Below are 15,086 nucleotides of genomic sequence, written 5' to 3'. Positions count from 1 at the left end.
AAATCCTTAAGTAAATCTTCTCGATCTGAATGAAGTAAATAAGTGATTGATAAAAATTTCTTTTTTTCTTTTGTTTTAAGTTTTAAGTACAATTTACAAGAGATCTGTCGAAGGCAAATCAAGGTCCATTGACCAATTTCGATTAACCTTAATCGACATATATGTAGTACTACATATATGTTAATTAATGATTAACTCTGTAGCAAACAGTAAAGCCATATATCGTTTTTAATCTATATTTTCATGATATCAATAACCATCTAAAAATTGTATACATAGTATGAAACAAACAGAATATTAATTAAAATAAATTAAGAAAATATATATATTTCCATACTACGTATACAATTTTCAAGTGATTATTAAAATCATGAGAATATAGGTTAAGAAATATGAGAGTATGAGTTAAAAATATAAATAAGAACAGTTAAAAATCTGCTATTGGCTACATTAATAATCGAATTAATCATTGATTTAAGTTACTCGAATCAGTCGAAATGGACTTAATCGAGAATTTGTATTGTTTGACACATCCGCACAGATTAAGCCATAATCAGATTATATTGAGGATTAGACAATACGAATAATAATCAATTAGACTCGCATATAATTATGTGATTATTAATCGATTCAAATATCGTTTTATACTATTTTCTATGGCTTAAATTGCACCAATCAGTGATTGTTCTTTGGAAAGAGTTACATCCTATTTTCGATCATATTTGTTCCCTTGAACACTATAGATGGCGCAGAAGATATGTGATGGCAAGTTTGTAAGTATTGTTTCCTTATTTCTAATTTGCTAACTATAGCTTCTCCCCTGACTGATTCTCTTTGGTTTCGCTGACCTCGAGTGTCCAGAGTCCTCCTTGAAGCACCTCATATCACTCATACGCCTGTAAAAGAGTGGTTCTACGGTTGTACGTGCTTTAATGTAAGCAAAATTTAAAAATAATCTTCTTTAAGGCGTATCGTGTATTCACCGTACGATTCGTACATTCCACAAGGTTAAAGGATTTTCAAAGATTTCGGCCATCGTGATCTGTCTGCGCGACCTTAACCTCAGACTTACAATACTCCGATATTTATACGTGCTATATTATATTTCTATAATTAATGAATGTTATTGTCGTGTGTGATTTTAACAAGTTAAGTACAGAGAATTAAAAACATTAGTACACGCAATTTCTTGAAATATACAGGTAATAACTTGGAAGTTAAATATTACAGTTATACACGGTCATTAGAGCGTCGTTTGTGACTTCTAACAACTCGTGTGACAATGTCTGTACTCATCTTTAGAATAATTTTTTTCTTCGCCAAACAATAATACAAATATAAAAAGTAATATACACGCATTAAATTGTATATATGAAAGAATGTTCTCTTAATTTTTCAATACTTTTTTTTTCTTTATGAAATAAAATAAAATTAAGATAACACTGAAAGCATAAGTATTTCATATATAAAAATTGATTACAATTTTTAGTATTATTTGAAACTTTTGCAAAAGAAATCATATAACATCTTTGAATAATAATATTATTTATTATTTCAGAAGGGTATTGTATGAGTCAAAAAATAGAAAAACCAATACTATCTGGTCAGCGCATAAAGACCAGAAAAAGAGGTAAGATCTATTTATGTATTTTTCATACATTTGAAACAAACAATGTTTGTTCTTAAATAATTTCTCTATTAAGAAAAAATGACATGCTACATATAAATATTAAGTAATAAATCATATATTAATCAATAACAAATATTTAGTGACAAATGTGTGAATTGATCACTGAATATTTAATGAAGTAAAATAACAATATCATCATTATATTGTTTTATATTGAACAGATGAAAGAGAAAAGTATGATCCAACGGGTTTCCGAGATGCAATTTTACTTGGTTTGGAGAAAACTGGTAACGATTTAGAAGCAATTTCTAAGTATTTAGATTCAGCTGGCTCCAAGTTAGACTATCGTCGATACGGAGAGGCTTTATTTGACATCTTAATAGCTGGTGGCCTCCTTGTACCAGGAGGTTCTATAGCTCAAGATGGCGACAAGCCTGTTAAAACAACTGCCTGTGTTTTTGAACAACCAGAGGATATGGAATCTATGCGGAATTTTGAACAGGTATTAATATTTAAATCATATAATATACAAAGAAAAGTCATACGTTATCATTATCATATTAACAGGTCTTTATCAAGCTTATGCGGCGTTATAAGTACTTGGAAAAAATGTTTGAGGAAGAAATGAAAAAGGTGTTAGTTTTTATGAAAGGGTTTTCACCTAAAAACAGAATCAAGTTAGCAAGAATGACAGCATTATGGATCTCTAATGGATCTGTACCACCCATTGTCCTTTCTGTTCTTATAAACGAGCATTTGGTTAAGGACAATTTAGCATTAGACTTTTTACTAGAAGTCTTTGTGACTTGGAAACAAGAAAAAGGTCTGCCTAGTTTAATGACTGCGCTCAAGAAAGGTGGAATTGAAGGAAGGTATAATAGAATTTGATTTACTAAAATTTCAATAAAGAATACTCATTAAATTAGCTTGATATCACTTTACGTGAAAAGGAAAAGTAATAATTATAAACTAATCAATATTATTCTCTTTTTAACTTGATTAAAATATATAATATTATATTTGAATACATAGGTTAATGGAATTTGTGCCACCAAATAAACGAACAGAAGAATATTTTCGATCTGTCTTTGAAGCTGTTGGTTTAGCTGACATAGTAAAGCTTCATAAAGCTCAGGCAAGTCAAGAAGCAAAGAGGGATTTGCAACAGTCTCTTATAGATGATCTAGCTAACAAAAGATCTATGAAGGATATAATATTAGATGTCAAAGAAATGGCACAAAGAAGTGGTATACCTGAACATGAAGTGATTGGATTGGTAATTGCGACATTTGATATTTTTATTGTTTATATACCTTCTATATTTTTTATTGCATTTTATTAAATTTATGTATTTTCAGATTTGGAGCGTTGTAATGACTCAGGCTGAATGGAATAAAAAAGAAGAACTGGTAGCTGAACAAGCAGTGAAACATTTAAAAATGTATACTCCACTGTTTGATGCTTTTACATGCACTGCCAAATCTGAGCTTGCTCTACTTCTTAAAGTCCAGGAATTCTGTTATGAGAACATGTGCTTTATGAAAGTCTTCCAGAAGATCGTCTTACTCTTTTACAAAAGTATATTTATATACAAGAATAGTATTATTTCTTCTGATGTTATATGTATTTACAACTGTTAACTTATCTAATAATAAATTCTTTTTGATATACATTTTAGCTGATGTAATATCAGAAGAAGTGATTCTGAAGTGGTACAAGGAGGGACACTCTGTCAAAGGAAAAATGCTCTTTTTGGACCAAATGAAAAAATTTGTAGAATGGTTACAAAATGCTGAAGAAGAGTCAGAATCAGGAGAAGAAGATTAAACGATAGATGTGAATATAATTAGTAACTATTGATATCAGGAATATGTAAAGTTCTTACATTCAAGAGTTTCATTTTATTTCAGAAAAATATAAACATCATTGCCAATAAGTAAATTGCATTCTGTCCAAAATAATTGAGACATTTTAAATAAACGATGAAATTACTAATACTACATGAAGAATTGAAAGGACAAACAACAATGCGTGGAAATCGGACACACTCCAATTAGACAGATGCAAAAAGATGTTTAAATTGTTAAAAGAAAGAAAACAACAATGATAATATTGACTACCAATTAGCGTGGAAGATGACTTGTAAATTTACAATGTCTCTGAATTGTATTACTTTAAGAAAAAATATTTTGTGTTACATTTTTATAACTCCGCCATAAAATATATACGGAATAACAAAGAAATTATTAAAAAAAAATCTTTATCCCTGTGTACGTACAATTTTCGGAATCCCATCTTTCTTTGTATGATAATATTGTATTAGTTTATAGAAAATATACTATCAGGTGGTGTGTGTTTAAGACTTGAAGTTTCAGTGAATCCTATTTTCCTACAAAATGTAGAGTTGATAAATCAGTGATATAATAGAATTATTCAAAATATGGATTTATTAAACAAATAATATACAAAATATTAATTTTTCATGTATTTTATTAATTTTATATTTTTAAGGATTTATATATATCATAAGCAAGTTCTTCTCTTATAACTTAAACTGTAACAATGTAACAATATCAATTATACCACTTTTCTGAACTCTTATTTATATATGCTTGTTGATGCAATTGATTGTTTTCGTATTAATGTTTTACCGTTCATAAATGGTATCAATGGTTCCGGAATTTTAATACGCCCATGTTCGGTTTGATGAGTTTCACATAATGCAATTATCATACGAGGTATTGCACACGCTGTACCATTTAACGTATGAACATGAATAGATTCGCCATTATGTGATTGATATTTTATATTTAATCTGCGAGACTGATAATCTGTACAATTACTACAGCTTGACAATTCACCAAATAGTTTTCTTCCAGGCATCCAACCTTCCATATCTACTTTCCTGTTAAAAATACAAATTTTTAAAAAATTTATAAAGTTTATAAAGTTTATAAAATTAAGAAGCTGAATTATTCATTTATTCTAGGTAAAAACATAAACTACCTATAAGCAGAAGCACCCAATTCATGAGCTGGCATATCAAGTATTTGAAAATGTAATCCTAGAGAAGAGAATAAATCTTCCTGTATATTTTGTAAATATTGAAATATTTCTAAAGATTTGTTTTGTTCAGAGCAAACAAACATTTCAACTTTGGTAAATTGATGAACCCTGAATGAATAAAGAAAGTAATAATTCAATAATACTTACAACAATAATTAATCATAATAATTATTTCATAATTAATTATTAATTATAATAATTATGAAAGTAAATGATATTTCTTACCTATATATTCCTTTTTCATGTATAAGGCTTGATATTTCTGCTCTATAACATCTACTAATAGCTGCCATTTTTAATGGTAAATCTTTATAAGAAAATTTAGAATTTATCAACTTTGCAGCTAATGACATCTCAGCTGTTCCTGACAAACTGTAATCATCTCCATAATTTTTACTCAAATTATATATAAGTGTTCTTGGACCATCTATTAGCAACCCACATCTTTTTATGACTTCAGTTGGTATGATGTCCGGTACAGACACAAGTTGAAATCCATGTTTAATTAACTTTTTTACTGTATAATTGATAAGAGCATTTTCTAATTCAGCCAATTCACCTTGAAATATATAACATCGACTTCCCATTAAAGATCCCAATCCTTTTGTCCTCATAAGTTTTAACTTCTTAGCTAAATAAGAAAATTCTTTTGGCTCAAAATTAAATACAGGCTTAGATCCACATAGTTTTAATTTGTGTGGTGTATTTCCATATTTAAATACAACTGAATCTGTATCATTTGGTATTTTACTTAATTCATTTAAAAACATTTCACGTTTTTCTGTTTGCTTAGATAGTTCAAGAACTTTATCTATGTTACCAATTCCCTTTCGCTTTTTCACATTATTTATAATATATTCACGATTTAAAGGATTGCATAAAAATTTTATATTATATTCTGGTTCTGGCATATGCAATTTTGTATCTTCAATGTTCTTTTCTGTTAAGTTTTTAAACTATAAAAAAAACGTTTATAATAACTTAAAAAATTAACTTTTCAAAATAACAGAAAAAATCATTTCAAAACGAATTGTATTTATCTTATTATTTCTCTAAGTTTCTTTATATATAAATATGAAACAATGTATACAAATATTTACTTATTGTTAATTTATGTAAAATTTTTTAAATTATAAAATACACACCTGCGTACAAAATCTCCTTATCTTTATTAATTGTCGAAATCCTTCTTTCAATTTCATTTTAACTTTTGAGTAATTCATAATAACATCAAAATATTATGTATCCACAGATTATAGATAGATAACCTATATATGAATTCTCTACTTTAAGTAGAACATCGTGTATATACAATTGTATTATTAATCAAATTTTTAAATCATATATAAATAAATAGAATTTAAATCACGACAAATATGAATGAAAACATAAAAAAAAAATTCTCTCACATTAATTAATTTCTTGCCTAAGATCTCTACGAATTAATATGTATATCAATTAATGGATAATACATAATATAGTCCATTTTATGTATTTATTTATAATTATATAAATAAATAGTTTTAAATTCTATTATAGATATAGATATAATTGTATAACATTAATATAATCATATTCAGAAATTGATTTCCATTTTCAAACTTCTAATTATATATATTAAATGATTACATCGAGATTATATCGAGGTTTGATAGCGCACTTATGGACAAAAGAAAGTTTAAGAAAATTATTTTAAAATGATTTGTAATAAAAATAGGTAGTGTAATTTTATAAGATGTATACAATAAAATATTATTGTATCCTGAAATCGAACAAGTTATAATATAAAGTTCTTTAATGTAATGTAAACTTTTTCATAAAATTTACGATATAACCAATATTAGTTGGTATCAAATTCTTTATGTTATCGAAACTATTGCCTATATATTTAGAATATAAACGAAGGCAGTACTTTTTATGTAATTTTTGTTTTCCAATTATAATATAGTGTAAGTGTAATGTTATAATTTATTATTTATAATCCTAAATATAAATTTTAATATCAATTCTGTAATGCATATTAAAAATATGAACTCTAAAACAAACTTGTGTATAATAAATAAACTTTTTGTTTATAGTTTTGTTACATTAAAAGAAAACTATGGCTGCTAAAACAATATTTAAAAATTGGAGCAAATTTCATGGCATTTTATATAATCATTTAACTAGATTTCACAATAAAGGAACGACTTTAAAATTTCTTGGAGCAGGTGTTGCAACTGGAATTGTATTATACAATGTAACTGGTAGTAAAGTTATTGCAGCACAAACTACATTAAATATCACAAATTTTATGGCACAACCTATTACTTCTGTTGATAAACTACAAGAAAATCCTGATGACATGAAAACAAAGATGGAACTTCTAATCTTAAAAATACAAAGTGATTTTTGCAAACAATTAGAATCTTTAGAAGATGATAATTCCCATTTCAAAGTAGATCGTTGGGCTAGAACAGAAGGAGGTGGTGGTATCACTTGTGTTTTGCAAAATGGAACTGTATTTGAGAAAGCTGGTGTTAATATTTCGGTAGTATCTGGTTTACTACCATCAACAGCAATACAACAAATGAGAGCACGAGGAAAACAAATAGATGAAGGATCTTTACCATTTTTTGCAGCTGGTGTAAGTGCTGTTATTCATCCACGTAATCCCATGGTTCCTACTATACATTTTAATTACCGATATTTTGAAATTAAAAATAAAGATGGTTCAATTCAATGGTGGTTTGGAGGTGGTACAGATCTAACACCTTATTATTTAAATGAGGAAGATGTGAAACATTTTCATAGCACATTAAAAGAAGCTTGTGACAAGCATAATTTATCATATTATGCAAAGTTCAAAAAATGGTGTGATGATTATTTTTATATTAATCACAGAGGAGAATGTCGTGGTGTAGGAGGAATCTTTTTTGATGATTTAGACATCCCAAATCAGAATGAAGCATTTCTGTTTGTAAAATCATGTGCAGAAGCAGTTATACCATCTTATATCCCACTGGTAAAACTACATAAAAATGATGGCTATGGATATGCCGAAAGACAGTGGCAATTGTTACGCAGAGGAAGATATGTAGAATTTAATTTGATATATGATCGTGGTACAAAATTTGGATTATATACACCTGGTGCTCGGTATGAAAGTATTTTAATGTCTTTGCCTTTAAATGCTAAATGGGAATACATGCATGAACCTAATCCGAATTCAGAAGAAGCAAAACTTGTAGAAGTACTTAAAAATCCAAGAGATTGGTTAAATTTAACATAAAATTGTTTATTGTCAGAAATTGATTATATAAATTAATTTGATAGGGAATTAATTTTAATAATATAAAGAATATATATTTTTAATATCATACACACACACATATACATACATACACATAATATTGTGCAATAATAATATTGTGTGTAACTATTTTGCTGAATAATTTTAATCTTGTAAAATATAGTTGGTAATATTTCTAAGATAGTATTTTATATTTATGTATATAGAAAATAACAAAAATTATGCATAAACAAGCGTAATGTTTATTATTATTTAAAAAACACATGAAATAAAAAATAAAAACTCTGTCTTCATTAAAAATAAAAAATTATATATTAAAAAATATACAAAAGTTACACAATGATAATACTTTTATAATTGTGAAGACAGTCTTAATTATGTACACACGTTTATGAAATAAATACATTTTACATAAAATAATGTATACAAATAATGCAACTGCTTTGGCACGTTTACTGATAATGGTAATCAAGAATGAAGTGTATATATGATAAGTTTTTATCTTTTATCTTAAATTATTTAAAAATTGAATACTTTCTTAATTATATGATCAATATATCAATTTTTAATAAACATATGACAGTTCATATATGTAAAATATAAAAAGCAAAATATTCGACAGATCTCTTTTATATAATTGAAAATTAAGATACAATAAATATAATGTTTACAGTATACACATAAAAATTCTTATTGCATTATACACTTGTTTCTTTTTTCACTATAGATAAATGATTCACTGAAGTATCTACATATAAATCAGTGGCTACACTTTCTTGTACATTTTCGAAAATTGTATTCGTTGGTATATTTTCTGTTTCATTTATGGATTCAAAATTGGTGCTCATCATACATAAATTTTCAGTAGATGCAATATTTGTCAGACAATAAAAATTTGATTCAACATTTTTTGTTAGTTCGTACGTACTATTATTTTGTTCTAAACTTGATAGATGCAATTCTTTAAGTAAATGGAAGTCACATTTTTCATTACAATTGGAAGTATCAACAATATTAACTACATCATTAGAAATTGATGATTCTATATTTACTAATGTAAATGCATTGTCACTGATAAAACTATTTACTTCTGTCAATGATTGTTCTGATTTACTATTTAATTTTTTGGATTCAGGAACTGTATCAAAGAGATTAGAACTATCAATATTTGCCACATTTGTGAAAGATGGTTTAGAATATTCACAATTTCTAGTTGTAACATCGTTTAATGAACTGTGATAGTCCTTTTGAAATGGTTTAGTATCATTTAATGGAAGATTATACATGCTCATAGACTGAAATAACCACCTCGTAGTTGGCTTTGTTTGTACTTCTAGATCACTATCATTAATTTGGGAATATCTTCCAGTGTCTAGCATTTCTGCTGTTTCACAGATATCCGGTAAATTTTGATCACTCCTTTCACTTGTCATTTGTGTAGTAGAATCAATCTCAGAACTATACTCCAAACTACATTGTTGTGAAACACTCTTTAGATATTTCTCTTCATCAGTTTTTATGTCTGCATCAGATTCATGAGTAGTTACAGATTTAGAATATAATCTTTGACATGAAGTTCTTCTCGAAGAATCCGGTAATGTATTGTTTCTCGTAAATTCATCTTGCAATGTACAATCATTGTTTACCTTTTTTACATTTCGTACAAGATTATCTTGTCCAATAACAAAACGCATTGGAATATTTCTTTCTTCAGAGATACTATCACCACTATCAGAGAGAATATTCACGTTCTTCGTATCACTAACTGCTTTCAATTCTACATGTATATTTGTATTATTTACTTTAGCACTACTATTTAAAATACTTCGTTCAATATTACTTTCCACGTTTACAGTAGGTCGAGGTATAGAAATGCAACTACCACCATCACTTGTGCCACCACCATCGCCTTGTTTTCTAGGACCAAGATTATTGTGTTTTGTATGTCGTCGTTGTTTCTTAAAAAATTTCCTTGCCACTCCACTTTGATGTGGATTATAAAACATTTCAACACATGTTGCTCCTTGTTCTGTGTAAGTAGTTACAGAATTGTTTGATCTATATTGTTGACGATGTAATACTAATAAATTTACATTGGGCACCTTCTTTGCTGTGATAATTAGAGGATCTTGATTACTTACAAGATCTGTAATTTTTGAAGTATTACATGTATGAGATCGGTTTGCTGTCTGTCTTGAAGAACTCATAGAATTTGTATCGGAAGTCACTTGTGTAGCTTGGGAATTAGAAAGAGGAGCTACAATATTCTGTACTAATGGTTGCGTTGGAATAACATGATTTGCGTCTGATACGCTCCGCGTTCTACAACAACGATTCTTTTTTCTTTGTAACCAACAACGCATTTTCAACCATTGTGATCGGACATCATTACGTGCAATTCCGTAAAACAAAAATATGAATATACCAAGTGAACTAACAGAAACGGCATAAATAATTGCAAATATAATTTCTACAAAAGGAATATAAGAGTTGAAAGGTTTTATAGTCACTGCAGCAGCACTAAACCAAGATATTAAATATAATAATAAGATTACTGTCTGGCCATTTAATTGTGCTATCTGTGAATGTTCCGGATCTTCAACATCTGAGGAAACTGTTTGTGTACTATGTACGCTATTTCTATCTACTGGACTTATATTTGGTTCAAGTAACTCTAAATCCATATTTTCCGTAGCCTGAGTACTCTCAGATAATTGAGCATTTGTATCTATATTTTGAAGAGTACATCTAATTAACAAGTGAAAAATGATGATATAGACAATTAAAATTCCAGCTGGTATAAATAATGCAGCAAGTGCAGGCCCAGTTGTAAGGAAGCAATATGAATATCCAGCATATTCGCGTAGATTAATTGCACCAGATATTCCACAGATTATTAAAGCTATACCCCACCCAACCAAATAAAGACCTAATAGTGGTTTAGGTATAGGTTGATCTGGAGGCTCATCGTCTGATATAACATCAAGGTCAGATTTTGATAATTTTTTATACATGTTACTGTGAATAAATATAATCAATTTTTAATTTTTGAAATATAACTAGAAATAATAACATTATTCATAGTAAAAAACGCTATAACAGAATGTACTCACCTAGCAGATGTTGCCATCCATAACAGACAACTCAGTGATAGATAATGTAAAACAAGACCAATGCCTTGACAAATTTGAATACTTTCAGTTTGTTGAATACCAACACTATAAATAAATGATAATAATGCCACTGCAAACCAAGTGTTAATAACGCAGTGTTTTACTTTCTTTGGCATATTGATAGAAGAATAACATACAATATATGTTACTGAAGTAACTAACAAACATATTATTATAATGAAAGTCCCAACATATATAGCAGGATTTGAGTATTTAAATTTGGGTCCATTGATACTGAAAACATGTATGTTAAAATTCTGTATAAAACGATAAAACATTCAATAAAGTTAATAATTACCTAAAACCATCCTGACTAAGATATGAAACATCTTGTAAAAGTCCATAATATCCTAATTTATTACATTGAAATACTATTAAATTATTGAATAAATTTGATAACTGACATCCATCACTAATCCAACCACCAGACTCATTCAATGTTTCATCCCAAATTACAGGTTTTGGTTTTTTACCGACATAATGATGCAAAGGAGCTCTTAGCATAATATAAACTGGCTCAGATAAATTTTTTAATGTTAATCCAACTGAAAATAATGATACATATATAAATTACTGATCAAAGAAGTATATAATTTTTATATTAAGAATAATTTAAATTCAAATCAATTTTCTATTTGCTTACTCAATTTGCTGCCGATTACAGAAGTTGAAATATCCATATTGTCAGTATTTACAATTTTAGGAAATAATCTATTATCATTGTACATTGAAATCATAAGTTTATGAGATACTATGGTATCTTGTACATTTTGTAATAATGTTGCTGGTAACTGAATTGAAGCTTCAATTATTTTCTCTTTTGTGTTGACAGGAATTGTTCTGTTATTTGTTGTACAATGTAATGATCGTTTATCTAAATCATTAATTGGATTAATATTAGTATACCAAGTGCACATTAATCCAGTGAAACTATCACGCTTAACTCTAAATTCTTCCAATGCTATATTGTTTTTATGCATTTGTATAGTTGGAGTAAATTCTGTAATCGTTTCTACAGCTTTAATTAATCTTGTGCATGATTTGTAATTAATTTCAGCAGTAGCCAATATCTCTTTTGGTAAACTTAATAATGCTTCAACAACATCAATAAGCATATTACCCAATTCTTTTTCTTCATCCAGAAAACTTAAATAATTTTCTATTGTCAATGTAATAAAATTAATTTCTATAGGATCAGTTAATTTAACACCTTCGCCAGTGTAATTTTTAAAACGTTTTGCTGTCTCTAATAAATTGCCTAATGTGAGAGACAGATTTACTTTAGAAAATTGTTCCAAAACCTTAGTAGTGTGAGATACAAATGGACACATGTCTGTGTTTAAATCTTCCCAAAATCCAGATGCATTGCAATGATATGTTGCTCTCAAAGATACTTGCATTAAATTTGATAAGAGATTACCTTCACAAGGCAATTCTGCTTTCCATCCTACTACTGTTCTAGGCCATGTATATATTCCTTTATTATTTTTAGTTACTGAAAGAAAGATTTATTATTAATAGTTTATCGATAATATAAATGAAGGAAATAATATATATTTTATACCTGCTAAAGGACAATAACGAGTTTGTTCCGATATAACTATTACACTAATTTCTTTTGATCTATTTCCATTCATAGAAGTTAAAAAACAATTCCATTGTCCATTGTGTTCATCCTTTACTGGAACAATACTAAGAGAACTAAATAAAAAGAAATAGGAACTGTATTAAAATCAGAAATATAACAAATTGTGCATAAGAATAAAATCTGTGACATATAACATTACCTGTCAACAATACCACTGTCAGAAAGATATCTATTTTCGATCTTAATATTAGGCAAACTACTTTGTGGATCTTTATATATATCCAGATCAAAAATTTCAGTGGTTGTATTAGGATACCATAACCAATTCAGTCTTGCATTTTTATCATCTATAATGCTAGGTGCTCTACACTTTAAAGTTATTGAATCTCCAGCAAAAACTATTTGGTTTTGAATTGGTCGCAATTCAACAGATGGTGACGCCCATTGGCAATGAAAATTTTCTAAAAATCTAAACTTTTTTATAAGTTGTCCTTTGATATTTGTTGGTGATGCACATTTAGCAGGTGGACTACAACAGTAAATACTAATTAATATTAATACAAAAAATATGAGACACATATCTTAATTTATTTAATTTTTATAAAACTTTACCTTAATCTGATAGAAGTATTGTGAAGCCAATAACGAAACCAATACAGTTCACAATCACATTTCCATGGATTATTGGATAGATCTCTATATATAATAAAAAAATTCTATCAAATTTTGAAATTAAATCTTATTGATATTAAATTATCAGTATACAAATGTTTTCTTTTACTTACAATTGTTTTAGCAACTTTAATCTATGAAATGTACCTTCTTTTAAAGTTGTTAGACTATTTCCACTTAATTTTCTGAAACATTTAATTTTCTAGCAACATACTTTATTATAATAATATACGCATGCACCATATGTTTGTATAAATAAATTGATCGATGATTGCATACTGAATAGAATTATAAAATATAATTCACAGAATAGTGCTTAGCAGAAGCAGCATAAGTAAAGTGACATATAGGACAAGAGATGCAAAATCCCACTTACAAGCGATCTAAATTCAGCAAATCATTAAATAAAGATGGCATCACCATATTTATTTTATTTCCAGATAAATCGCTAGTAAAAAAAAAATAAATAAAATATAAGTCAAAGGAAGCACTCATGAGGATATCTTTTCACATATACTTAACTTACAGTCTTCTTAGATTAGACAATCGTTTAAAGGCATAGGTATCTATTGTAGAAATTTTATTTTTACTCAAATCCCTAAAAATAAATTTAAAATTACCTCTTTAAATCAATATTAAAAATATTATAATCTAATTATTTTCTCTTACAATCTTTCTAAATTTTCCAACCCATTAAAACATTCTTCATCTATTGAAGAAATTTTATTTTTTGACAAATCTAATCGTTTCAGATTTGTTAAATTCTTAAAAATATTAGCCTCTATACTAAGAATTTCATTTTTACATAGATCCCTATAAAAAAGTGTTTTAAATAAAATGTGTTAAAATACGCTCCACAATACTTTATTTTGCGATTAATAATGAAGTAATATTTACAATTGTACTAATTCTACACTGACTTCATCAATATTGATTTCTTTAATTTCTTGTATATGTCCTTCACACTTAACACGTAATCCCTCTGCTTGTGCACCAATAAGTTTACACATGCATTGTTCTGGACAGGGATGACTTATAATCCCACTTATTTGGACCAAAATTAAAAGAGAAAGGACACCTTTCATGTTTGTCAAAAGTTAGCCTTTTTCTGTATAAAAAGACTTTAGATTAATTAATACTTAAAAATAAAATGAGTACAAAAATACTGTATATAGAAATATACTCTTCGTATTACATCCATTCATAATATTTATTAATATTTTTATAATGAAAATAAAAAAATGTAAAAATATACATATGAAAGGACAAAATAAAAATTAAGATATTCATATAATTCATAATTATTTTATATACGTTTATAAAAATGCTATTGTTCATTCTTAATGATAATTATTCGATAAAACATTAAAAAAAAAAAATAATATTGAAATAAATAACATAATGGAAAAATGTTTCACTTACGGCATTAAGACTTGGCACTTACGGCATTAAGACTTGGCACTTAGGCCAATAATTCAATCGTGCCTTTTACATTGTGTCCACATTTCTTTCGTACATCATTTTTAAAATCAATGTTTGTAATTATTATAAAAACACACAAAATAATCGAACAGTATTTCAATGATCGGAATGAATTCTTCGTACACAAATGTCATGTAGCAAACTGCTAAACTCAACTGAACTTCAGTCTTAATCTCTAAACTC

The 15,086-nt window shown here is 27.6% G+C and overlaps 4 protein-coding genes across 7 annotated transcripts; 2 read left to right on the top strand and 2 right to left on the bottom strand.

Annotated features, from left to right (window-relative positions):
• The first annotated feature begins 774 nt into the window (after positions 1-774).
• On the top strand, positions 775-3,466 carry kra (basic leucine zipper and W2 domain-containing protein kra). Of its 2 annotated transcripts, none has more exons than XM_035873310.2 (7): positions 775-934; positions 1,559-1,630; positions 1,852-2,132; positions 2,198-2,502; positions 2,663-2,906; positions 2,989-3,208; positions 3,309-3,466. In XM_035873310.2, exons 2-7 carry the CDS (start codon positions 1,570-1,572, stop codon positions 3,455-3,457), a joined length of 1,260 nt encoding a protein of 419 aa, XP_035729203.1. In that variant the 5' UTR covers positions 775-934; positions 1,559-1,569; the 3' UTR covers positions 3,458-3,466. The 2 variants fall into 2 exon arrangements, with proteins under 2 accessions (XP_035729203.1, XP_035729213.1); XM_035873320.2 differs by lacking the exon at positions 775-934 and adding an exon at positions 968-1,202.
• Positions 3,467-4,119: 653 nt separating this feature from the next.
• On the bottom strand, positions 4,120-6,224 carry SerRS-m (Seryl-tRNA synthetase, mitochondrial). Of its 2 annotated transcripts, none has more exons than XM_085655477.1 (5): positions 6,106-6,224; positions 5,842-5,979; positions 4,922-5,652; positions 4,637-4,804; positions 4,120-4,535 (listed from the first exon to the last, which is right to left on the bottom strand). In XM_085655477.1, exons 2-5 carry the CDS (start codon positions 5,917-5,919, stop codon positions 4,229-4,231), a joined length of 1,284 nt encoding a protein of 427 aa, XP_085511603.1. In that variant the 5' UTR covers positions 5,920-5,979; positions 6,106-6,224; the 3' UTR covers positions 4,120-4,228. The 2 variants fall into 2 exon arrangements, with proteins under 2 accessions (XP_085511603.1, XP_085511604.1); XM_085655478.1 differs by having other exon boundaries at positions 5,842-5,982; positions 6,106-6,121.
• Positions 6,225-6,333: 109 nt separating this feature from the next.
• Positions 6,334-8,140, top strand: Coprox (oxygen-dependent coproporphyrinogen-III oxidase). The gene is made up of 2 exons (XM_035873359.2): positions 6,334-6,645; positions 6,775-8,140. The coding sequence occupies exon 2, from the start codon at positions 6,798-6,800 to the stop codon at positions 7,965-7,967; it is 1,170 nt and encodes a 389-aa protein (XP_035729252.1). The 5' UTR covers positions 6,334-6,645; positions 6,775-6,797; the 3' UTR covers positions 7,968-8,140.
• Positions 8,141-8,419: 279 nt separating this feature from the next.
• Remo (Remoulade) lies at positions 8,420-15,083 on the bottom strand. 2 transcript variants are annotated; one of them, XM_035872403.2, is made up of 13 exons: positions 14,844-15,083; positions 14,319-14,529; positions 14,091-14,234; positions 13,948-14,019; positions 13,798-13,869; positions 13,535-13,606; positions 13,362-13,445; positions 12,949-13,278; positions 12,726-12,862; positions 11,805-12,656; positions 11,460-11,706; positions 11,102-11,395; positions 8,420-11,006 (listed from the first exon to the last, which is right to left on the bottom strand). In XM_035872403.2, exons 2-13 carry the CDS (start codon positions 14,504-14,506, stop codon positions 8,687-8,689), a joined length of 4,812 nt encoding a protein of 1,603 aa, XP_035728296.2. In that variant the 5' UTR covers positions 14,507-14,529; positions 14,844-15,083; the 3' UTR covers positions 8,420-8,686. The 2 variants fall into 2 exon arrangements, with proteins under 2 accessions (XP_035728296.2, XP_035728312.2); XM_035872419.2 differs by lacking the exon at positions 13,798-13,869.
• Positions 15,084-15,086: the final 3 nt, after the last annotated feature.

The sequence above is a fragment of the Vespa mandarinia genome, chromosome 2, assembly GCF_050613455.1.
Source record: "Vespa mandarinia isolate Hongniang chromosome 2, ASM5061345v1, whole genome shotgun sequence".
In the NCBI taxonomy this organism is placed as follows: domain Eukaryota; kingdom Metazoa; phylum Arthropoda; class Insecta; order Hymenoptera; family Vespidae; genus Vespa; species Vespa mandarinia.
The sequence above is the reverse complement of the archived record's forward strand: the minus strand, read 5'-3'. Positions and strand labels throughout refer to the sequence as shown.

Bases quoted from the DNA above. Each gene is read 5' to 3' on its own strand.
- Remo (XM_035872403.2), bottom strand. From the start codon at position 14,506: ATGAAAGGTGTCCTTTCTCTTTTAATTTTGGTCCAAATAAGTGGGATT. The intron at 11,707-11,804 runs GTAAGCAAATAG...CATTATTTTCAG, and splicing joins TGTAATCGGCAGCAAATTGA to TTGGATTAACATTAAAAAAT. The intron at 11,007-11,101 runs GTGAGTACATTC...ATTTATTCACAG, and splicing joins TGGATGGCAACATCTGCTAG to TAACATGTATAAAAAATTAT.
- kra (XM_035873310.2), top strand. From the start codon at position 1,570: ATGAGTCAAAAAATAGAAAAACCAATACTATCTGGTCAGCGCATAAAG. The intron at 1,631-1,851 runs GTAAGATCTATT...TATATTGAACAG, and splicing joins CATAAAGACCAGAAAAAGAG to ATGAAAGAGAAAAGTATGAT. The intron at 2,133-2,197 runs GTATTAATATTT...TCATATTAACAG, and splicing joins CTATGCGGAATTTTGAACAG to GTCTTTATCAAGCTTATGCG.
- SerRS-m (XM_085655477.1), bottom strand. From the start codon at position 5,919: ATGAATTACTCAAAAGTTAAAATGAAATTGAAAGAAGGATTTCGACAA. The intron at 4,805-4,921 runs GTAAGAAATATC...TTATTCATTCAG, and splicing joins CATGAAAAAGGAATATATAG to GGTTCATCAATTTACCAAAG. The intron at 4,536-4,636 runs GTAGTTTATGTT...TATTTTTAACAG, and splicing joins TTGGGTGCTTCTGCTTATAG to GAAAGTAGATATGGAAGGTT.
- Coprox (XM_035873359.2), top strand. From the start codon at position 6,798: ATGGCTGCTAAAACAATATTTAAAAATTGGAGCAAATTTCATGGCATT.